The sequence below is a fragment of the Mercenaria mercenaria genome, unplaced genomic scaffold (assembly GCF_021730395.1).
Source record: "Mercenaria mercenaria strain notata unplaced genomic scaffold, MADL_Memer_1 contig_4138, whole genome shotgun sequence".
In the NCBI taxonomy this organism is placed as follows: domain Eukaryota; kingdom Metazoa; phylum Mollusca; class Bivalvia; order Venerida; family Veneridae; genus Mercenaria; species Mercenaria mercenaria.
Window position 1 is genome coordinate 1,904 of NW_026462344.1, and position 23,938 is coordinate 25,841.

General features: G+C 35.6%; 1 protein-coding gene across 1 annotated transcript; it reads left to right on the forward strand.

The window, feature by feature from the left end:
* The first annotated feature begins 6,621 nt into the window (after window positions 1-6,621).
* On the forward strand, window positions 6,622-20,700 carry LOC128553644 (BTB/POZ domain-containing protein 17-like). The gene is made up of 3 exons (XM_053534819.1): window positions 6,622-7,012; window positions 9,046-9,349; window positions 11,631-20,700. Exons 1-3 carry the CDS (start codon window positions 6,665-6,667, stop codon window positions 12,419-12,421), a joined length of 1,443 nt encoding a protein of 480 aa, XP_053390794.1. The 5' UTR covers window positions 6,622-6,664; the 3' UTR covers window positions 12,422-20,700.
* The last annotated feature ends 3,238 nt before the right edge of the window (window positions 20,701-23,938 follow it).

Genomic DNA, 23,938 nt, shown 5'->3' on the forward strand with positions numbered 1-23,938 from the left:
TACTTTTAAAAGTGCACTCTGGCATCCATAGTTTGGTCTAAAAGCAGATAAATAGGAATCAAAATGGTGTTTAAAAAATTCTGATAACTGAGTGTTGATTGCCCTTTCAAAAAGTTTTGACATAACTGGAAGGATACTTACTGGGCGATAGTTGCCTTTTTCTAAAGTGCTGTTTTTCTTGTGAATTGGTGCAACTTGTGCTATTTTAAGATTTTCTGGGAACTGGCATGTAGTAAAGGATTGGTTAATCAAATCAGTAACTGGTTTTACAATAGATGGTTTTGCTAGCTTAACAAGTTTTGGTGATATTCCATCATAGCCAGTTGCTTTTTTTGCACATAATTTGTCAATTTGCTTACATATAAAAGTTTCATTTACAGGTTGGAAGACTAGTTCTGAAAAGTTAGACTTGTTCTCTACAATTTTAGTTATACTTGGGTGATCTCCATTTACAGGGATAGAGTCTGTGCCAATGTTTTTGGCTACGTTTACAAAAAAGTCATTAAAAGTATTACAAATTTCCTGTTGATCATTCAGAAGTACTTCATTCTCACATAAAATGACATCTTTTTGGAAAAAAGAACCTTTATTTGTCAAAAAGGGTTTAATAGTCGGCCAGAAAGTTTTAGATTTAGAGCCACCTACACATCTTTCGATAAAATATCTATTCATTGACTTCCTCTTTACATATGTAACCTGATTTCTCTGTTTACGAAACTTTTCCCAATTTTTTGATGTGCGGTGTTGTTGAAATTTATTATATAACATCCTTTTCTTGTATATAGCTTGCTTTAAATATTTGTTCATAAATGGAGCTGGCTTTGGAAAGCATTTCCTTTTCTTAATCGGTGCATGTTTATCAGCAGTTTGTACAAAAATCTTGCTAAAATTATCATAATTAGTGTTGACACCACTTATATTTGAACAAAAGTCATTGTTGGATAAATTTACATGTAAGTCATGATTAAAATGATCTACATTAAAATGTTTAAAACTTCTGTAAGTAGACCATTTTCTTTTACACTCCTGCAATTTATGCTTCAGTTGTACACCAACAATATTGTGAACATCACTCAAACCACAATTAAAGTTAAAAGTTTTGCCAGTAAAAGACTTTTTATTGGTTAAAATAACATCTAAAAGTGAAGGTTGGCCTTGGGCGGTAAAACATGTAGGTTTGTTTATCAGGATATCAAGATCAAATATATCACATATATCTTTTACAACTTTGCACTTATTGTTCTGCATTAGGTCAAAATTCAGATCCCCCATTAACATAATATTGTCATATCTATCTAGACGCTTACTTAGACTCGTTTTACCTATGCTCGACCAGATTTACAAGTATTTTTCTCGGAACAAATTAAAAACTGACAAGGTTGTGGAAAACGTTTAGTTTCTGAATTGACCTATTTTTATTGGTAAATTTCCACCCAAGCGTTTGGCTGACATTGATCAGGATAAAATATGGCGCGGTTTATACTATAGGGTGTAAAACACTAAATTTTAAAGTGACATTTTCCTATGCTCGACCAGACCGATTTCTTTTTTCAGACGTAATTATAAAATCAAACAAACAAATAATTTTATAGTCAAAACTTCATATTTTATAGTTCTGTTTTCAGATTTGAAAACTAATAAGTTTCAGACTTTCAAACAAGAGATAGAAACACCTACCTGAAAAGCAGGCAAAAGGAACATTGGTAAATGGTGTGTCTGCAGTATCCATCAAGTAATTTAACAAGAAATCGAACTGTTTTAACAATCAAACAAACCTAAAAACTTCAAAAAGTCAAATGTCCATAATCATTTTATCCAACTTGTCTTATGGCGCGGTGAATCTTTTTATCTCAAGCGTCTACATGACGCAACTAATGAAGGCGCCATTTTTGTTTTGACCTTTCGAGAGGTGGGTGTGTTTGTTTACATCTTAAATTTTACTTTCAAGTCGATAGTTTACAGATATAAGCTTATGTCAAATTATCAATAAAGGTTAGAAGACTATAAAATACGTTGTTCCAGTACTCTTCTTAAAGAATTCGGGAAAGACGCATCATTTTCAAGAGGAGATTCACGGTAAGTATTTTCACAGATGCAAAGAATCTGTCGTCTGTAAACAAACAAGCCCCTTAAAGATCTAGATCAAATATGTATGATGTCATACAAGGATGCTGGGAAGGAAATAAATGAACAAAAACCGTCAGTTCAAAGGTTTATTTCAATAAACATGTACATTTATAAATAGTGGTCGAGCACTTGGCTGGTCGAGCATAGGTAAAAAGACTCTAGATATATCCGATAATTACATTTTTTAACAGGGACAAGCATCTACAAGCGGTCACATGATTATCAGTAAAATAACTACACCAAAGGAGCTTTTAAAGAGCAATGGACAGTTTAAGCAAATTCGTTGATTTTCAAACGTGATTGCGAAAATTTTCGAGTGCCATGATTTCCTACTCGCATTTTTTATTCTTACTCGAATTTTGCGAGTTAGCTTCCGCTAAATTCGATCCCTGGTTACCGCAATGACTATCTGTGCACAACAATTGTGACGATTACATTAGTCAGTTCCGGATCACTAAGGGCTATATTTGTTATTGAGCTTCGAAAAAATATTTTTAAAACACTTTTTGCACAGGGAGAAAGGAAAATCCCTTTGCTTTTTAAATCAACCACATTTGGTTTGAAAATGCAAAGTAAATAATTAGCTCAACAGTGGTGTCACCACTTTGGTCAGTTACGGATCATTTTTGTCTATCCAGGATCATTATGGAATAAAACTAAAATGCACTGGGACACCTGTGAAATAAAAATTGTTTTCTCTCATCCAACTAGTCCAACAAATTTGACGCAATCCTAGGAAATAGTGAGATAATTTTTTCATACGGGCAATATCCCCACTTGCATCAAACACTTTAAGACCAAAATAGTGGAAGCAATTCCTGATGAAATTTTCATCACTGCCGATGCTTTACATGCTAAAGGTTTAAATGCAGATTGTCACGAATTGGCCATAAATTCAAATAAAACCTGCATGTATTGAAAGGGGATTTGATTCCTCATTGATTTATGTAAAAATTATCAAATAATATTCAAAATTACGAATTTTCTGGTGATTTAAACCTATGTATACATGTACTGTACTCGATTAATGTGTATCGTATCTACATGCCAAACGATAAAACCAAAAACTTTACATGACTGTGTACTGTGATTCATCCTCCATTACTTTGGTCCTACAAAGTTATGACATTTAGATTGTACAGTACGTCACAAATATAAAACAATCTGAACATCAAATTATTTTGACTATCATCCAACCAAATCATTACACATTGGCAAGCTGGAAATATAAAAATATTTTCTTGTTTAAAAAATAATTTCGCGATAGTGTTGTGTCCCTGTTGCGCGAGTTCCAGATCACATAGATTGACAAAATATGATTTTTTTCTCATTCCAGCCATCTGCAAAAGTTATATTTTGGTATATTATTTCTCTCATTGAAGCAAATATTCATGCTAAGAACTAAATGATTATCTTCGTCATATAAGTGTATACAGTGCTGTGATCCGGAACCCCCATGATCCAGATCTGACTAATCAACTGTACTTGCTTTTATGGTAATGCATAATAATATGAAACTAGCACTGCCTATCTGATGGAAAAACCTCGTCATGAAAGGTTTGTTGATTCTTTCTGCATAAATTGTTCTTTCTGATATTTTCAGTAAGCCTGCCAGTTTTGCTTTTGTTATGAAAATTAGGAAAAAGGCAAATTTTTTAAAAGGATGTGGACGGCTCCAGTAACCAACCCGGCTGTCTAGAGGTCAAGTAATCAATATGAATACTGGGAACGGTATTCTACAAAGTGGAGACTATAATTTTTTGTCTTTCGAAAAAGGAGATGATTTGAAAGTTTGCTCTTGTTTTTTCCTTGTTTTAGATAAAGTGTAAATGACAGGAAACAGAAGTATTTATAATTATTTAATCCTGAGAAAAACACGATCACAAAGATAAAATCATTGATAGACTAGCAATAAGCACTTTGTATGCCGTAATCAGAAGCTTTTATCAATTTTGTGTTTCTGTCGAGACTGTCAACACAGAAGAATTAAATTGTTTTCTTTCGTAATTTTAACCTGGATTGTGCTCATAAATTGTTGAATTCGTTTTGCTACTCAAGTAGATAACGATGACTTCTGTAAATCGCTGTTCAAATTTCATATTAAACATGCCTCGTTATAAATAAAATATATGCAAAAGGCACATAGTATAACGGCAACTTTATTCAAATACTGAAGAAAACATTAAGATTATTATTTAATTCATCAGTCCCGAGAAAAACAAGAATTTGGTAAAAGCGCCCAATTAAGGCATACAAATTGCTATTTATTATTTATCGAATTTGAGATTGTATTTTTCCCGGGATTAAAATGTTATAAATACTTCTCTATTTCCTGTCACTTGCAATGTACTAAACTGTTTAAAATGGCAAGAAAAATAGGAAAGGAAACTTTTGAAATCATCTCCCATTTTCAAAGATAAAACATAGTCTCCTCTTTGTAGATACTGTTCTCAGTATTCATATTGATTGCCGGACCTCTAGACAGCCCTGTACATCAGTCCGTCCGTCCTGATTTGTTTGTCCGGACCATAACTTTGACATGCATGGAGCAATTTTGTTTATATTTGGCATGAATGTTAACCTCAGTGAGACAGTTCCTATCTCAAAGGTCAAGGTCACAGTTGGAGGTCAAAGGTCATGTCAGATCTTGTCTAGCCCATACCTTTGACATGCATTGAGGAATCTTGTTTATATTTGGTATAATTGTTTTAACTCGACAGGTTCCTATCTCAAAGGTCAAGGTCACAGTTAGGGGTCAAAGGTCATTTTAGAGGCCATAACTTTGATAAGTATGGAGCAATCTTTTTTTTTTCTTTAATGTAAATGTTCACCTCTATGAGATGGGGTGTTGTGCGCAAATCTAGGGTCTCTATCCCAAAGGTAAGGGTCACACTTTGGGGTCAAAGGTCATTAACCAGGTTTTCAACGAAAACCTGTTATTAGATTGGGGTATGTCGTTGGTCGGGCGGGCGGGCGGGTGGATGGCGGCGTCAAACTGGTGTTTCTGGTCAATAACTTTTGTTTCGGTAAAGATATTTGAATAAAACTTGGTATGTATGTAGCTTATATCAAGACAAAGGCTGGGATTGATTTTGGGGTTTCTGGGGTCAAGGTCAAGGTCACTGTTACTTAAAATAGAAAAAGGGTTTCCGGTCAATAACTTAACTTAGGAATGAGCTATCATGATGAAACTTGGTGTATAGAAAAGTTATATAAAGTTGTAGCTTGGGATTGATTTTGGGGTTTCTGGGATCAAGGTCAAGGTCATTGTTACTAAAAATAGGGTTAGGGTTAGGTTAGGGTTAGGGTTAGCATATCTTCTACATGCATGGAGGGATTTTGATGAAAGTTGGCACAATTGTTCACCATCATGAGACTGAGTGTCATGCGCAAGAACCAGGTCCCTAGGTCTAAGGTCAAGGTCACACTTAGAGGTCAAAGGATACAAGAATGAAAACTTTGTCCAGAGCATATCTTCTTCATGCATAGAGGGATTTTGATGTAACTTGGCACAATTATACACCATCATGAGACGAAGTGTCTTGCGCAGTTCCCTTCTTTAGAATTACTTCCCTTTGTTGTTACTATAAATAGCTTATATTGTAACTTTTTCATTACTAGACCTAGGGAAAAATCGAGACCACGTTTCTGTAGTACAACATGCATGTTACATCCAATTTTGAGGTGTATTTTGACCAATCTCTACCTGGTAAGGATTTCTGTGTGGACTTACAATTTTTTTTTTTTTTTTTTTTTTTTTTTTAAAGATTAACTTCCCTTAGTTGTTACTATAAATAACTTATATTGTAACTTTTTTATAATTGACCGTAGGGGAAAACCAAGACCACTTTTCTGTGGTACAACATAGTTGTTACTTTCTAATTTTAGGTGTATTTTAAGGTATCTCTACCTGGTAAGGAGTTTTTTTGTGGACTTAGAAAAACAAAAGAATTACAATGATTACTAAACAACCACAAAATTAAAATTACATCTGCAAATACAGGTGCTAGAGTAAAGAAATTTGCTGTGACGGGCATATATTGTTCTGGCACTCTTGTTTATTCTTATGAAAAGTGTTGAAAACCTGGTTTCGTGGCATTGCCGCGTTTCTTTTTTTAGAGCTTGTCCGGTCTGTAACTTTGCCATGCATAAAGCAATCTTTTTTTTATTTGGCATAAATGTTTGCCTCAGTGAGACGGAGTGTTGCGTGCAACTCCTAGACCCCTACCTCAAAGATCAAGGTCATACTTCAAGGTCAAAGGTTAAAACTTTTGTCCTTTTGAAAACTAGCGGGCTCAACATGTTGCCCTCGGGCATCTAGTTCATTCTTAATACCTTCATAATTATGACCTAAACAAGTTGTTGAATTAGTTGATTTATCCACTTAACATTTTCAAAAGGGTGTTCAGGTATGGTATATAACATACATGATAAGGTACAAAGAACCAAATCAGTTGAAAACAGGCTAGCTTTCTAGGTAGGCATAACACTAATGTGCAATTTAATCTTGCCTTTTAGGGTACCATTTCAAAGTAAAATGGCTTCTCCTCCTAGACTTCCACCATTGTCACTCCCAGAGGTTCTCAGCCCACAAAATGATGCAAGTGTCCCAGGGTCAGCCCAGTCAACACCCAACTCCCAGGAAAACTACGCCTCCCCAGCATACCTGAACCAAGTCCTAAACAGTCCTGAGGGCATCAACTGCTTCGGAAATGAGAGGCTGATGCTTCAAGAACAAGCAAGTTTCTGTAACAGTGACAGACTGAGCGATATAACGCTGGTTGTTGGAGGACGGAAGTTTTATGCTCACAAACTCATACTTGTAAGGGCAAGTGACGTTTTTGAAAGAATGTTAACAGGGGACTGGTCAGAGACAGGAAAAAAAGTAAGCTATTTTCCGTGAAGCATTTTTAGCTCACCTGAGCCAAAGGCTCAGGGTGAGCTATTGTGATCACTCACCATCCGGCATACGTCATCCGTAAACTTTTACTTTAAACGACATCTCCTCATAAACCTCTAGACCAATTTCATCCAAACTTCACAGGAATGTTCCTTGGGTGAAGCTCTACAAAAATTATTCAAAGAATTGAATTCCGTGCAGAACTCTGGTTGCCATGGCAACCGAAAGGAAAAACTTTAAAAATCTTCTCAAAAACCAGAAGCCCTAGAGCTTAGATATTTGGTGTGAAGCATTGACTAGATGATCTCTACCAAGTTTGTTCAAAATTGACCCCGCCCCAGGAGTCACTTGATTTTACATAGGAAAATCTTAAAAAATCTTCTTCTCAAAAACTAGAAGCCCTAGAGCTTTGATATTTGACATGTAGCATTGCCTAGTGGACCTCTACTAAAGTTGTTCAAATCATGACCCAGGGGTCAAAATTGACCCCGCCCCAGGGGTCACTTGATTTTACATAGATTTCTATAGGAAAATCTTCAAAAAATTTAAAAAAATAAACCAAAAGGCTTAGAGCTTAGATATTTGACATGTAGCATTGCCTAGTGGACCTCTACAAAATTTGTTCAAATCATGACCCCCGGGGTCAAAATTGACCCCGCCCCAGGGATCACTTGATTTTACATAGGAAAATCTTCAAAAAAATTCTAAAAATAAACCAGAAGGCCTAGATCTTAGATATTTGACTTGTAGCATTGCCTAGTAGACTTCTACAAAATTTATTCAAATCATGACCCCCGGGGTCAAATTGACCCCGCCCCATGGGGTTACTTGATTGTACATAGAAAAATCTTCAAAATTTTCTAAAAATAAACCAAAAGGCCTAGAGCTTAGATATTTGACATGTAGCATTGCCTAGCGGACCTCTACAAAATTTGTTCAAATCTTGACCCCCCATCGTCAAATTGACCCAGCCCCAGGAGTTACTTGATTGTACATAGGGAAATCTTCATAAATTTGTTAAAAATAAACCAGAAGGCCTAGATCTTAGATATTTGATATGTAACATTGCCTAATAGACTCTACAAACTTTGTTCAAATCATGACCCCCGGGGTAAAATGGGCCCCGCCCCAGGGGTTTCTTGATTGTACATCGAAAAATCTTCCAAAACATTTCTAAAAATCATCAGTTTGACATTTGAAACATGTAGCTCATATTACACAGGTGAGTGATCCAGGGTCATCATGACCCTCTTGTTTATGTTGTTATTGATATCGTGACATATAGATTTAGTATTTATCAGCATCATGTTTGTTGATATTAAATTTTTTTAGGTAATATGTATCTCTAAAATTTCATGGATTGAATGTGGAGATATTACAGCTTTGCAATTTATGTAAAAGTCACTGCGGCCAAATGTAAACTTTGTTTAAGTTTTGTACAAGTATATGAGAACAGCCATGTCAATAATAACAACATTAAATATCAGAGAACTCTGTTAATTTTAGTTTAATTTACAAACATTACACACATTTAAAAATATTGAATACTTGTAATTGATACTTCTGTTTTATATAAATATGGGCAAGTGATTAGTATACTGCATTGGATTAATTATTCATTTCCTTTAAATGTTGTTTAAAAGTTCATGATTGGCCTACTCTTCCAAATTGGACTGGTCTGTCATTCAATTTTTGCAACACCACTTACTGTGGAAAGGGGTGTTCATTGAAAATTTACTAACTGGATAGTAAACAGTGCAGACCAAGATTAGCCTGCATGGATTTGCAGGCTAATCTTAGTCTGCACTGGTCGCAGAGGCAGAATCACTTGCTGCCAGCAGGCTAAAGGTTATAGAAACTGCTGACAGGCTAGACATCACATGTTTTGCAAATAGATAATTTGCTACCTTCAGTAAAACAGCTTAATAGCCTTTTTGTCCATAAGATACATCATTATTACCAAAAAGCAAAATGATGTAGACACATGTGCAGCCATAATTATTATGTTAATTTCCCAGGAACTTGAGCTGATCGAGGAGCAGATGTGTGTAGGTGTATTTCCTCGCTTCTTGAAGTTTCTCTACAGCTGTAACATCAAGTTGAACCTGGAAAACTCCCTGCCTGTCCTGGTACTGGCTGACAAGTATAACATTTCAGACCTGCAGAATGTCTGTATCAGCTTTGCTTGTGCCCACATTATCCCAAAGCTTCAGCTGAAAGATGTGTTTTATGTGTGGTTCCAGTATGCTACCAAATGTTACCACAGAAGACTGGTACACTCATGCATTAAAGCAATGGCAGAGAAAATGGATGAAATAATGGGTTAGTAGTGTTTTCTTTAAGATTATTTTTAAGCTATAATTTAGCAGTATGTAGCTTTTTATGTAGCAGCAAAATAGCTTTTAAAAATTGTAGCTCATATATGAGCACAAAATGCTCAAGGTCATGTTTTCTTCCTGATAGTCTTGAAACCTGGGCAGAATGTTGTTTTTTTTTTCAGCTGACAGCAGAATCACAGATTCAGAATAAGCTATTGGTATAGGTAGATTGTCTGGCATCCCATTGTCAGAATTAAAATTTTGTCTTAATCTTCTCCTTTGAAACTTCTGGTCAGAATTACACCAAATTTGGTCAGTAGCAAATGACTTCTCCTCATAAACTGCTTAATGAATTTTCATGCAACTTTGTCCGCTTTGTCTGTATCATCATTATAAGGTTCTCTCTCATTTGTTTTTATCAGATTGGAGCACTTGGGGCCCCTTTCAGAGGCCACTAGAGCTAAATATAGAAATACCTCTAAACAGCTTCCTCCCATGAACTGCTCAAGGATCTTTATTAAACTCTTGTCTGTACGAGGGTTGTCCCAAAAAATCGCGAACTTTTTTTATTATTTCGAAAATAAGCGACGCATCAAATAATTATTTCAACTGGTGTTATTTCAATGTATACTCTACAGGTCTATAGAGTTTAAAATTAAATATCTGTCATATTTTTTGAGTATTTTTTAAGTAATGGACAGCAGTCAGTGCTAGTCTGTGCACACAATTAGTTTTTCTCCTACAAAAAGAAGCGGCTTCCTTTTAAATTCATGTAACTTACCCGATATACATCTCACACGATTGAAATTTATATCCTCGTTAATGGCAATGTGTGGCGCGTAAATATTTTGTATTTCAAGTCTTTTGCATCGCTTACATTCAAAAAGTGATGTAATTTTGAAAGCCACGGTCGCACAAACTTTCAGAAATGACAACATCAGAGAAGTTCGCGGCGCAGAAAGTATTAAAAGTATTTTGTCGCCCTCTCTTTGAATCACTCACCCAACCTTCCTTAAAACATTTGTGCCACGTTAAGACAAGTGTCCTGCTAATATCTGCCTGACTTCCAGAATTTTCCACTTTCCGTTTTGTGCGTGAAGAATTCATATGGCGATTCTACACAATATTTTGTTAATACTTTTTGCGCCGCGAACTTATCTGATGTCGCAATTTCTGAAAAAGCGTGTGACCACTACTTTCAAAATTACATCACCATTTTAAAGCAAGTGATGTCAAAGACTTGAAACGCAACATAATTTCGTGCCACACGTTGCCATTAACAGCTATAAGAATTTTTATCCTATGAGATGTATATCGGGTAAGTGATATGAGTTTAGATGCAAGCCGCTCCTTTTTGTAGGAGGAAAACTGAGCATGCGCCGACTAGCACTGACTGCTGTCCATTATTTAAAGAATATTCATATAATATGAGAGGTATTTAATTTTAAACTCTATAGTCCTGTCGACTATGCATTGAAATACAATCTGTTAAAATAATTATTTCTTGCATCGCTTATTTTCGATATAATAAAAAATGTTCGCGATTTTCTGGGACAACCCTCGTAGCATCATTATAAGGTCCTCTCCCAGTTTTGTTCAAATGGGGTCACATTGCTCATTTTAGGGAACACCAGAGGTAAAAATAGAAAACACATGTTAACAACTTCTCATGAACTACTAAATAGATCTTCATCAAACTTGGTCTGTGGCATCATAATGTGATCCTATCTGTGTTAAATACCAAAAATGTAGGTCATTAGGTTAAGTTATAGAAAAAATTGTTAGCACTCTAGATGTCACATTTTTTATTTGAGTAGCTGGATGCCTGTGGAAAGAGGTTTGAACTCATTCCACCCACACCATTTGGTTGACTATCTGTAGAAAGATGATGGGCAGGTCCCCAGCTGGATATAGAACTTTTCACTAAAATTAATAATCAAAATGTACAGAAGGAAATTGGAACACACAGCCACCCAGAGAGAGTGAATAACTGAATTTTATTAATCTGACTTAAGAGATTGTTGTAATTTTTGTTCACCATGTGGTGATCTGTGTCTGAATTTTCCTTGCCTGTAATGTATAATTGGATTCTACCAAAATTATTTAGGAATGTTTATAATGAAACATTAGTTGCACTTACTGTCAATGCATCTTTTTCACTAGCATACTTCTGGTAACTTGTATTGTTTATAATTGTCATGTTTCCTTTTCCCACTGAAAAGGTGGTGTGAACATTTGAGCTTGTAATTATCAAAAAAGAAAAAGAAATGTAATCATACTTTCAGGGTCTATTGAGTGGGAAAGAGAGTGGATAAGTCTAGAGAAAGATCAGCTGATTGAGTTTTTGGACAGTTCTGATCTCAAGGTCAAGGACGAATTTGAACTTTGGAATGCTGTGGTTAAATGGTTATCAGCTACATCACCATCTAAGAGAGTACATCTGCTAGAAGAAAACCTGAAAGACATCCTGCCATACATCCGGTTCCCCATGATGACTGCAGAACAAATCCATGAGGTGGAAAATAGCGACGTTGCAAAGCTGTACCCAAATCACTTGCACAAGTATTTAATGTTAGCATACAAATTTCATGCGCTCCCTCTGTCTATGAGAGGTTGTCTAAAGGAATTTAATGGCCAGAGTTTTCTTTTGCGTAACTATAGCGACCTAAGATGGGACTGTAGATTTGTTGTCTCCAATTATTCAGCCTGTCTCAAGGGGGAAGAAAAGGGCATCCGATTTACCACAAGGTCATTGTCTTACCCGTCCCAAACATGGGATTGGGAACTTAAGATCTATCCTAAAGGAATCTCAACCACTTCGGATGATTTTCGTGTGGTCTTGTATTCAAATCTCATCTTAGACCAGCCCCGTCCCATGGAGTATTTGCTGTCTCTTGTCAGTAGGGATGAAATTCTCTATTCTGTTTGTGGGAAGAAAAATTTCTCAAAAACCCGCTACATGATTGATACAGAGCTAGACAAAAAAGTCTCGCTAGCAGAATTATGTCAGCCCAACTCCCCACTACTTGTGGATAACTGTCTCATACTGCAGATAGCTCTCAAACCCGCTGAATAGAAGGTTGAAATTATTGAATGAAAATCAGAAAATGTAAATAACGTAAGCAGAATTTTAGGTATTTTAGAACCTAGGTGGGTAAGCATATTTTGGGACTTAAGAATCTAAATGTGGAGCATCCAAAAAAAAATCAAGACATTCCAATTTTTACTTAAAGACTTGCAGAGTTTTACCCTCTGTCCTACATTATTTAATGACATTCCATTTCATAACTTCTTTATGTTCATACTTACCATCAAACAACTTCACTTTAAAAAGTTAAAGCCTTGTATTTGTAACCTGTAGAAAACTTAAACTAAAGATATTACTTACCCGAAACTGTCTTTTTTCTGTAGGCATCTAGTCATTTTATCTCCATGTATAAGTGAAATAGTCAGTGCAGTGTATTTGCAGATGTAGCTATTGCTATGTATGTTCATATTGTGTATTAGTTCTAACACCAGTTATGAAATGCTGTTATAAAACACTTCAGTCGGCATTTTAATGTTGTAATATTTGGTATTTTTAGCTCGACTATTCGAAGAATAGTCTAGCTATTCTACTCACCCTGGCGTCGGCGTCGGCGTCACACCTTGGTTAAGTTTTTGCATGCAAGTACATACAGCCATCAATTAAAGGCATATAGCTTTGAAACTTATTTTTTCTTTTTCTAGGTCAATTACCAACCTATCTGGGTCAAGTCCCATAACTCTGACATGTATTTTGAGCAAATTGTGCCCCCTTTTGGACTTAGAAAATTTTGGTTAAAGTTTTACATGCAAGTTACTATCTCCACAACTAATGCAGATATTGATTTGAAACTTCACATGTGTCTCTGGGGTTATAAAACTAGTTGATTGCAGCAAGTCCCATAACTCTGACCTTCATTTTGGCCAAATAATGCCCCCTTTTGGACTTAGAAAATTCTGGTTAAAGTTTTGCGTGCAAGTATATACAGCTATTTCTAAAAGGCATATAGATTTGAAACTTATTTTTTCTTTTTCTTGATCAATTACCAACCTCACTGGGTCAAGTCCCATAACTCTGACATGTATTTTGAGCAAATTATGCCCCCTTTTAGACTTAGAAAATTTTGGTTAAAGTTTTACATGCAAGTTACTATCTCCAAAACTAATGCAGATATTGATTTGAAACTTCACACGTGTCTTCTGGGTTATAAAACTAGTTGATAGCATCAAGTCCCATAACTCTGACTTTCATTTTTGCCAAATTATGCCCCCTTTTGAACTTAGCAAATTCTGGTTAAAGTTTTGCATGCAAGTAGTAGTCATATAGCTATTACTAAAAGGCATATAGATTTGAAACTTATTTTTTCTTTTTCTAGATCAATTACTTACCTCACTGGATCAAGTCCCATAACTCTTACATGTATTTTGAGCAAATTATTCCCCTTTTTGGACTTAGAAAATTCTGGTTACAGTTTTGCGTGCAAGTACATACAGCTATTTCTAAAAGGCATATAGATTTGAAACTTATTTTTTCTTTTTCTGGATCAATTACCAACCTCACTGGGTCAAGTCCCATAACTCTGACATGTATTTTGAGCAAATTATGCCCCCTTTTAGACTTAGAAAATTTTGGTTAAAGTTTTACATGCAAGTTACTATCTCCAAAACTAATGCAGATATTGATTTGAAACTTCACACGTGTCTCTGGGGTTATAAAACTAGTTGATAGCATCAAGTCCCATAACTCTGACTTTCATTTTTGCCAGATTATGCCCCCTTTTGAACTTAGCAAATTCTGGTTAAAGTTTTGCGTGCAAGTACATATAGCTATTACTAAAAGGCATGTAGATTTGAAACTTATTTTTTCTTTTTCTAGATCAATTACTTACCTCACTGGATCAAGTCCCATAACTCTGGCATGTATTTTGGGCAAATTATACCCCTTTTTGGACTTTGAAAATTCTGGTTAAAGTTTTACATGCGAGTTTCTATCTCCAAAACTAATGCAGATATTGAATTGAAGCTTCACATGTGCCTTCGGGTTATAAAACTAGTTGATAGCAGCAAGTCCCATAACTGATATGCATTTTGGTTAAATTTTACCCCCTTTTGAACTTAAAACTCACATGTGCCTTCTAGTTATAAAACTAGTTGATAGCAGCAAGTCCCATAACTGATATGCATTTTGGTTAAATTTTACCCCCTTTTGAACTTAAAACTCTTTTGATATTTCACCTTTTTGGGTAATATTTTCCTGCTTCTGGGACAATATTTCGAATAGTCGAGCTTGGCTGTCTTATGGACAGCTCTTGTTGTATTGCTTTTAACGTCGCTATAAATGAAAAGACTTGTGTGGAAATGGAAGAATTAAGTTCTTACATACAAAGATATAATTATGGAAACATCAGCACTACAGCAAATAGAAATAGTCAAGCATGCTGTCATTTGACAGCTTTTGTTTTTATTAGAAGTCTGAGACTTTGTTATTTGTTTGTATTTAATTACACTGTATATCAGATATAAAGCCTGAAAATAACTGCAAAAATACCCATATTGTTGAATTTGGAAGTTTTTTCAACTTTCTGTAATATTTTGAATAATAAGAGTTAGATATGTGTTAAGCACAGCCAGTTACATAATTATCATTGTCAGTTTGTGTTATTTGACAAGCTGTTTAAAGAATAAATTTTGATAAATAAATTTGAGATGTTGAAAAAGACAAAAATTAGCAGAAAACTGTTACATCATCTCTATTTTAATAACATATATCAATCTTTTTCCAAGATTTTTGCCAGTTTAAAGCTAAACAAACGGTTCCTACGAAAATCTGTCATATTGACTTACAGGAACACTACAGACAAAGTGAAAACTTCTGTCATGGACAGTATCATGAAGACATATTTATTTATATACAACCTTACAATTTTTGTCGAGCCCACTTGCAGTGAGTTCAATATAGTCGTCACTTTCGGCAGGTTGGTGTATGTGCATGCATGCGTCCGATTTTGACATGCATGGACCAATCTTGTTTATATTTGGAATGAATGTTTACCTCAGTGAGAAGGAGTGTCATGTAAACCCCATGTTCCTATCTCAAAGGTCAAGGTCACAGTAGGAGGTCAAAGGTAAAATTGAAGTTATTCCGGAGCATTTCTTCTTCATGCATGGTGGGATTTTGATGAAACTTGGCATGAATGTTCACCCTTATGAGATGGAGTGTCGTGCACAAGAACCAGATCCCTAGGTCTAAGGTCAAGGTCACACTTGACAGCTGGCGGGCTCGACATTCTGCCCATGGCCATACTTGTTATAAGATTATCTTTTATTTCCCATTAACTGTCTCCTTTCATTTACAATCTCTAAACAATATGTGATATAATCAGTACAGGGTTAGTAACACTTCTCATGTTTCAATGTATTTTTTTATTAATACATTCTGTGAGGGTTCCTGTGTGCACAGTGAAGGTGCTGGTATTGAATATTGTTTATGGAATGTTAGGCTTAGTGATCACTCATTAAATTGTTTTAAAGTTCACTGTTAAAGCATTTTACTTTTTTTTAATGGCATGTTCTGGACTTATTTTCGTGTTTCAGTCAACATATGTATTTTATTTCCAAATTACTGTTCTATGTGTATACTGTGGAATTTTGTTAACTGGATGAATGGTGCTGTTTTTGATCTGTTAGTTATAAATACATCTCATTTTGGTGCTTTTTCATTTTATTGTATAACAAAAATATCTTGTTTCTTTTCAATGCTTTCAACGTTTCTGTTAAGGGAAATGATCTTTTAGGAAGTTTAGTATTGTTTAAATGCAGTTCCCAAAAATGTGCAAGTTACAACAGCTCTTAAGTCACTCTTAATGATCTTTAATTTCTGGGATGGTAATGTGTTGTTTGGTTATTACACCATTTACAGGTGCTAGATTGAAGCTCCTTTTACAAAGTGACAAGGTGAGCTTTTGTGATCGCGCAGCGTCTGTCGTCCGTCCGTCCGTGCGTCCGTCCGTGCGTAAACTTTTGCTTGTGACCACTCTAGAGGTCACATTTTTCACGAGGTCTTTATGAAAATTGGTCAGAATGTTCATCTTGATGATATCTAGGTCAAGTTCGAAACTGGGTCACGTGCGATCAAAAACTAGGTCAGTAGGTCTAAAAATAGAAAAACCTTGTGACCTCTCTAGAGGCCATATATTTCAAAAGATCTTCATGAAAATTGGTCAGAATGTTCACCTTGATGATATCTAGGTCAAGTTCGAAACTGGGTCACATGCCTTCAAAAACTAGGTCAGTAGGTCAAATAATAGAAAAACCTTGTGACCTCTCTAAAGGCCATATTTTTCATGGGATCTGTATGAAAGTTGGTCTGAATGTTCATCTTGATGATATCTAGGTCAAGTTTGAAACTGGGTCACGTGCGGTCAAAAACTAGATCAGTAGATCTAAAAATAGAAAAACCTTGTGACCTCTCTAGAGGCCATACTTGTGAATGGATCTTCATAAAAATTAGTCAGAACGTTCATCTTGATGATATCTAGCTCAGGTTTGAAACTGGGTCACGTGCCATCAAAAACTAGGTCAGTAGGTCTAAAAATAGAAAAACCTTGTGACCTCTCTAGAGGCCACACTTGTGAATGGATCTTCATAAAAATTGGTCAGAATGTTCATCTTGATGATATCTAGGTCAAAATATGAAAATGGGTCACGTGCCATCAAAAAATAGGTCAGTAGGTCAAATAATGAAAAAACCTTGTGACCTCTCTAGAGGCCATATTTTTCATTGGATCTGTATGAAAGTTGGTCTGAATGTTTATCTTGATGATATATAGGTCAAGTTTGAAACTGGGTCAACTGCGATCAAAAACTAGGTCAGTTCGTCTTAAAATAGAAAAACCTTGTGACCTCTCTAGAGGCCATACCCTTGAATGGATCTTCATGAAAATTGGACAGAATGTTCACCTTGATGATATCTAGGTCAAGTTTGAAACTGGGTCACGTGCCATCAAAAACTAGGTCAGTAGGTCAAATAATAAAAAAATCTTAGGACCTTTCTAGAGGCCATACTTTTCGTGGGATCTGTATGAAAGTTGGTCTGAATGTTCATCTTGATGATATCTAGGTCCAGTTTGAAACTTGGTCAACTGCGGTCAAAAACTAGGTCAGTAGGTCTAAAATTAGAAAAATCTTTTGACCTCTCTAGAGGCCATATTTTTCAATGGATCTTCATGAAAATTGGTCTGAATGTTCACCTTGATGATATCTAGGTCAGTTTCGAAACTGGGTCACGTGCAGTCAAAAATTAGGCCAGTAGGTATAAAAACAGAAAAACCTTGTGACCTCTCTAGAGGCCATATTTTTCATGAGATCTTCATGAAAATTAGTGAGAATGTTCACCTTGATGATATCTAGGTCAAGTTCAATACAGGGTCACGTACCTTCGAAAACTAGGTCAATAGTTCAAATAATAGAAAAACCTTGTGACCTCTCTAGAGGCCATATTTTTCAATGGATCTTCATGAAAATTGGTCAGAATTTTTATCTTGATGATATCTAGGTCAAGTTCAAAACTGGGTCACATGAGCTCAAAAACTAGGTCACTATGTCAAATAATAGAAAAAACGACGTCATACTCAAAACTGGGTCATGTGGGAACAGGTGAGCGATTCAGGACCATCATGGTCCTCTTGTTTTTTTGCTAATGATCAACTCAAACTATCAAAACAGTAATTATTATCTTGCTACACTACATGCATTTGCATGTATAGGTCAATAGAGTTGAAGAAAAGAAAATCCCTTTAAAAATCTTATTCTCATGAATCGCTTGATTGATCCCAACTAAATGTTGTCTTGAAAAGTCTGGTAGTGAACCTCATTATTTCATTCATATGCACGGAATCTGCAGCTAGGGCCACATTTTCTGGCTCATATTTTTATTACCCATGAAATTAATTAAATGTTAAACCAAAATGTTTAGTCCTGCTTTGCACCATGTAATCGTTTTTTGTTTTTTTTGCTTTATAGCCTAGATTAAATCAGATCACAATTTCCACCTTTCCTGTAATGAAGCTTGGTCAAAATTTTGCCTTTGACGAGTTATCTAGAGTTGAAGATTAGTTGGTAAGGTGAAATCATAAGAATTATTAATATTCAAGAGGCCATATTTGCTACCTGATCAACATAAAACCCTATCAGCATAATTATTTTCTTTAGTTTATAAAATGTAGTCCCAGTTTAAAACAAGATCGTATGGCGCCAAACTTAAGGTCATATCATAGAAAAACTTTTATCAACATTCTGTATGCTTCATTTTTATCCAATTTACACAAATTCTGCTCATATTGTTTATTTGAGCCGTGCCATGAGAAAACCAACATAGTGGCTTTGTGACCAGCATGGATCCAGACCAGCCTGCGCATCACGCAGTCTGGTCAGGATCCATACTGTTTGTTTATGGTTTCTCCAATTGCGATAGGCTTTGAAAGCGAACAGCATGGATCCTGACCAGATTGCGCAGATGCGCAGGCTGGTCTGGATCCATGCTGGTGGCAAAGCCACTATGCTGGTTTTCTCATGGCGCGGCTTATTTCTTTGAAATCAATAACTTACAACATCTGGGTCACCTGGGATCAAAAACTAGGTCACTAGGTTATATCATAGAAAAAAACATTGTTAGCAGGTGTTACTAAGATTGTTCACATTGTTTCATTAGTAAATAAGCATGGCCTGTAGTACACAAGAGTTAACTTCCATACGTGCTTTTATACCACAAGCTGTGAAACTTGGGTGAGTGATCTAGGATTATCATGTCCCTCTTGTTTCTTGCTTCACAGGCAGACTTCAGAATGTTCTTTATCATGCACAAGGTTGGGTAATTTCTAAGACTGTATCTTCATATATCACATTAACTCTTGTCTTACTAATATAGATAATTGTTACCAAATTGCATAGTACATATTTTGAAATGTTAGAAGACAAGTTGAACATTCCACTACTCCAACATATAATTTGCATATGATATCAGTTTACATTATTTTTGTTTTACATTACTTTAATACACTGATATCCAATGTAAATGCAATTACATTCCAATTATATATTGATTTTGTAGGTTCTTAAAACTAGCACTAAGTCTTATTGATTTTGTAGGTTCTTAAAACTAGCACGTAAGCATTTAATTAATTGAATTGAGGCGTTCAAATGACCAACATTGATTAATATTTGGACAATAAGATTTCTGTTTGACTGATAATATTGAAAATGCTTAAGAAGACAAAAAGCTGGCATTTATATTTGTTTTTACTTTATTTCTTTATGAAGTTAATTCTTGTGATCTGGATACTGAAAGTTTCCATCATTTGTCCTTTACCTCTGATTCATGTAGGAAAGTTGGCAGTTACTTGTGGAGAACAGGTTTGTACTTGTACAGAATCCAGGAAAATTTGTTAGGTTTACTGCCCACAAGCTGTTACATAACTTAAATACTGTGTAAAACGGCATTAATTAAAACCAAAAAAACTTATTTAAATGTATATCTAAAAAGTATTTTTACAGTGTTGACACATGTTCACTTGCATTAATATTCTTGAAGAATGAACATTATAGTGCTTTTATTTTAACTAATTATACTTAATTTTAGCATGGGTACATGTAATATGGTACTGGAAGTGATTATGCTTGTTAAATAGGTTACTTGTAAAAATGATTTACTTAAAATAAATAAACCCAATAGGTTACTTGTAAAGATGATCTGCTTAAAATGAATAAACCCATTAGGTTACTTGTTAGATGATCTACTTAAAATGAATAAACCCAATAGGTTACTTGTAAAGATGATCTACTTAAAATGAATAAACCCATTAGGTTACTTGTATAGATGATCTACTTAAAATGAATAAACCCATTAGGTTACTTGTAAAGATGATCTACTTAAAATGAATAAAACCATTAGAAGTTCTCAGATTCATTTACTCTTTGCACTTTACATGATGTTTTTTCAGATGTTTTAGTCTTCAGATGTTTATCAGCAACATTTTATGCATATTAAATTTGATATTTGTGTTTAAAATTCATTGTTAAAATTCTCCATACATTTTACTGAAGGCACATGTTGTATTTTCATAAATGACTGCATTTAAACCTTTCCTTTTTAGTAATTCCATACTTGTTTTGGTTGTTAATGTGTGCAATATTTTACCATGTTAAGACTTCTTCTACACTTGTTTTGGCTTATTTACTTAATGTAGTATTTACTGACACAAGATTTAAACATGATTCCATTTTCATGTAAACTTGTTTTACATAACTCATTCTGGTAATAAATGTAGATTTTGATATTGTTCTATTTTATTAACACCACAGTTGGAACAGGGTAAGCTGTAAGTATAAGTAAATGGTTTCTCAACCATCCTCTACCATCCATGAACCTGCTTCACCATGTTTAGCTATACCGAGCTTTAGGGATTGTTTCCCTGTACGCGATATGGAACACTTTGAAAAGATTGTCAATTGAATATGCAGACTTGCTTTCATAGTAATTTGAGAGAAGTGTCTAGGATGTTCACAAAAGTTCACCGAGCCTTCGGCGATTCGTCAAAAACATTCCCATTTTTCGCGTATAAAGTTTACTTGTAATTGAAAGTTCCCTTGTCTTAGTTCCAGACCCCGTCACAAATTTGTATTTTAACGTACCTGGTAACTTCTGCACTTCTGACTTCCAACTTCCTGACTTTCGACTTCTGATTTCCAGTTGAATGTTTAGCTGGCTAGACATTCGGATCAAACACGATATTCGATTTCCCTATATAACTGGCGAATGTCGAGCTGGATTTCCAGACTAAACATTCCAGCTCGACATTGTTTTTAGCTCACCTGTCACAAAGTGACAAGGTGAGCTTTTGTGATCGCGCGGTGTCCGTCCGTGCGTCCGTAAACTTTTGCTTGTGACCACTCTAGAGGTCACATTTTTCATGGGATCTTTATGAAAGTTGATCAGAATGTTCATCTTGATAATATCTAGGTCAAGTTCGAAACTGGGTCACGTGCCTTCAAAAACTAGGTCAGTAGGTCTAAAAATAGAAAAACCTTGTGACCTCTCTAGAGGCCATATATTTCACAAGATCTTCATGAAAACTGGTCAGATTGTTTACCTTGATGATATCTAGGTCAAGTTCGAAACTGGGTCACGTGCCTTCAAAAACTAGGTCAGTAGGTCTAAAAATAGAAAAACTTTGTGACCTCTCTAAAGGCCATATATTTCACGAGATCTTCATGAAGATTGGTCAGAGCGTTCACCTTTAGTATATCTAAGTCAAGTTCAAAACTGGATCACGTGCCCTCAAAAACTAGGTCAGTAGGTCAAATAATAGAAAAACCTTGTGACCTCTCTAAAGGCCATATTTTTGATGGGATCTGTATGAAAGTTGGTCTGAATGTTCGTCTTGATGATATCTAGGTCAAATTTGAAACTGGGTCACGTGCGGTCAAAAACTAGGTCAGTAGGTCTAAAAATAGAAAAACCTTGTGACCTCTCTAGAGGCCATATATTTCATGAGATCTTCATGAAAATTGGTCAGAATGTTCACCTTGATGATATCTAGGTCAAGTTCCAAAGTGGGTCACGTGCCATCAAAAACTAGGTCAGTAGGTCAGATAATAGAAAAACCTTGTGACCTCTCTAGAGGCCATATTTTTTATGGGATCTGTATGAAAGTTGGTCTGAAAGTTCATCTTGATGATATCTAGGTCAAGTTCGAAAGTGGGTCACGTGCCTTCAAAAACTAGGTCAGTAGGTCAAATAATAGAAAAACCTTGTGACCTCTCTAAAGGCCATATTTTTCATGGGATCTGTATGAAAATTGGTCTGAATGTTCATCTTGATGATATCTAGGTCAAGTTCGAAACAGGGTCATGTGCGGTCAAAAACTAGGTCAGTAGGTCTAAAAATAGAAAAACCTTGTGACCTCTCTAGAGGCCATACTTATGAATGGATCTCCATAAAAATTGGTCAGAATGTTCACCTTGATGATATCTAGGTCAAATTTGAAACTGGGTCACGTGCCTTAAAAAACTAGGTCAGTAGGTCAAATAATAAAAAAACCTTGTGACCTCTCTAGAGGCCATACTTTTTATGGGATCTGTATGAAAGTTGGTCTGAATGTTCATCTTGATGATATCTAGGTCAAGTTCGAAACTGGGTCAACTGCGGTCAAAAACTAGGTCAGTAGGTCTAAAATTATTAAAATCTTTTGACTTCTCTAGAGACCATATTTTTCAATGGATCTTCATGAAAATTGATCTGAATGTTCACCATGATGATATCTAGGTCAGTTTCGAAACTGGGTCACTTGCGGTCAAAAACTAGGCCAGTAGGTATAAAAATAGAAAAACCTTGTGACCTCTCTAGAGGCCATATTTTTCATGAGATCTTCATGAAAATTAGTGAGAATGTTCACCTTGATGATATCTAGGTAAAGTTCAAAACAGGGTCATGTACCTTCGAAAACTAGGTCAATAGGTCAAATAATAGAAAACACCTTGTGACCTCTGTAGAGACCATATTTTTCAATGGATCTTCATGAAAATTGGTCAGAATTTTTATCTTGATAATATCTAGGTCAAGTTCAAAACTGAGTCACGTACATGAGCTCGAAAACAAGGTCACTATGTCAAATAATAGAAAAAACGACGTCATACTCAAAACTGGGTCATGTGGGAAGAGATGAGCGATTCAGGACCATCATGGTCCTCTTGTTTTTTGTTGTTGTTTGTTTGTTTTTTTTTATTTCTCTATGTAAACGGCGAATGTCGATTGTCTAGCCAACTTCCTACACAAAAGTTTGTCAAAACGAAAGTGAGAGTAATGCATGGAAGCTGATATGTGAACTTGTATTCTAATTATAAATGGGCTCAAAAAGATTAAAATGAAACAAACACGGAACAGGTACGGGCGGGACAGTGATTCGAATATAGCCTCACTCCTCCTTGGAGGTTAGCTCCAGATGCAGGTGTTAGTACAGTATGACCAATTCTATACTAACCCTAACCTCTAGTCAGTAGTTTCTACCTGTAGTCACAGTCGATACTGCATTTATATTTAACGCTCCTTGGACGATGCGTGGGCCGCTTGAAAAAGTAACTGAAATTGAAAATGTAAAAACAGTAGTAAAGATGTGCAGAAAATTGCAAGTAGGCTAAATAACTTTTTGTAAAATGTTACACTTAAAATACGGTGCTCCGTTTGGACAATCGTGACTTTTTATTGAATTCTTAACCGCGATGCACGATGGTACGATGACGAAAACGCGATGGTGAGATGCCACGATGATGGACAACGATGGTACGATGGTGAAAACGCGATGGCACGATGATGAAATCGCGATGATGCGATGGTACGATGGTGAAATGTCGATGTAATACCGCGTTTTCATCATCGTGCCATTGCGTTTTCACCATCGTACCATCGTTGTTTTATCATCGTGCCATCGCGCCATCGCGCCATCGTGTTTTCGTCATCATAACATCGTGCATCGCGGTTTAGTATTAAATAAAAAGTCACGATTGTCCAAACGGA

Coding starts and splice junctions, on each gene's coding strand:
- LOC128553644 (XM_053534819.1), top strand. CDS start 6,665: ATGGCTTCTCCTCCTAGACTTCCACCATTGTCACTCCCAGAGGTTCTC. Junction 7,013..9,045: donor GGTCAGAGACAGGAAAAAAA/GTAAGCTATTTT, acceptor TTAATTTCCCAG/GAACTTGAGCTGATCGAGGA. Junction 9,350..11,630: donor GAAAATGGATGAAATAATGG/GTTAGTAGTGTT, acceptor TCATACTTTCAG/GGTCTATTGAGTGGGAAAGA.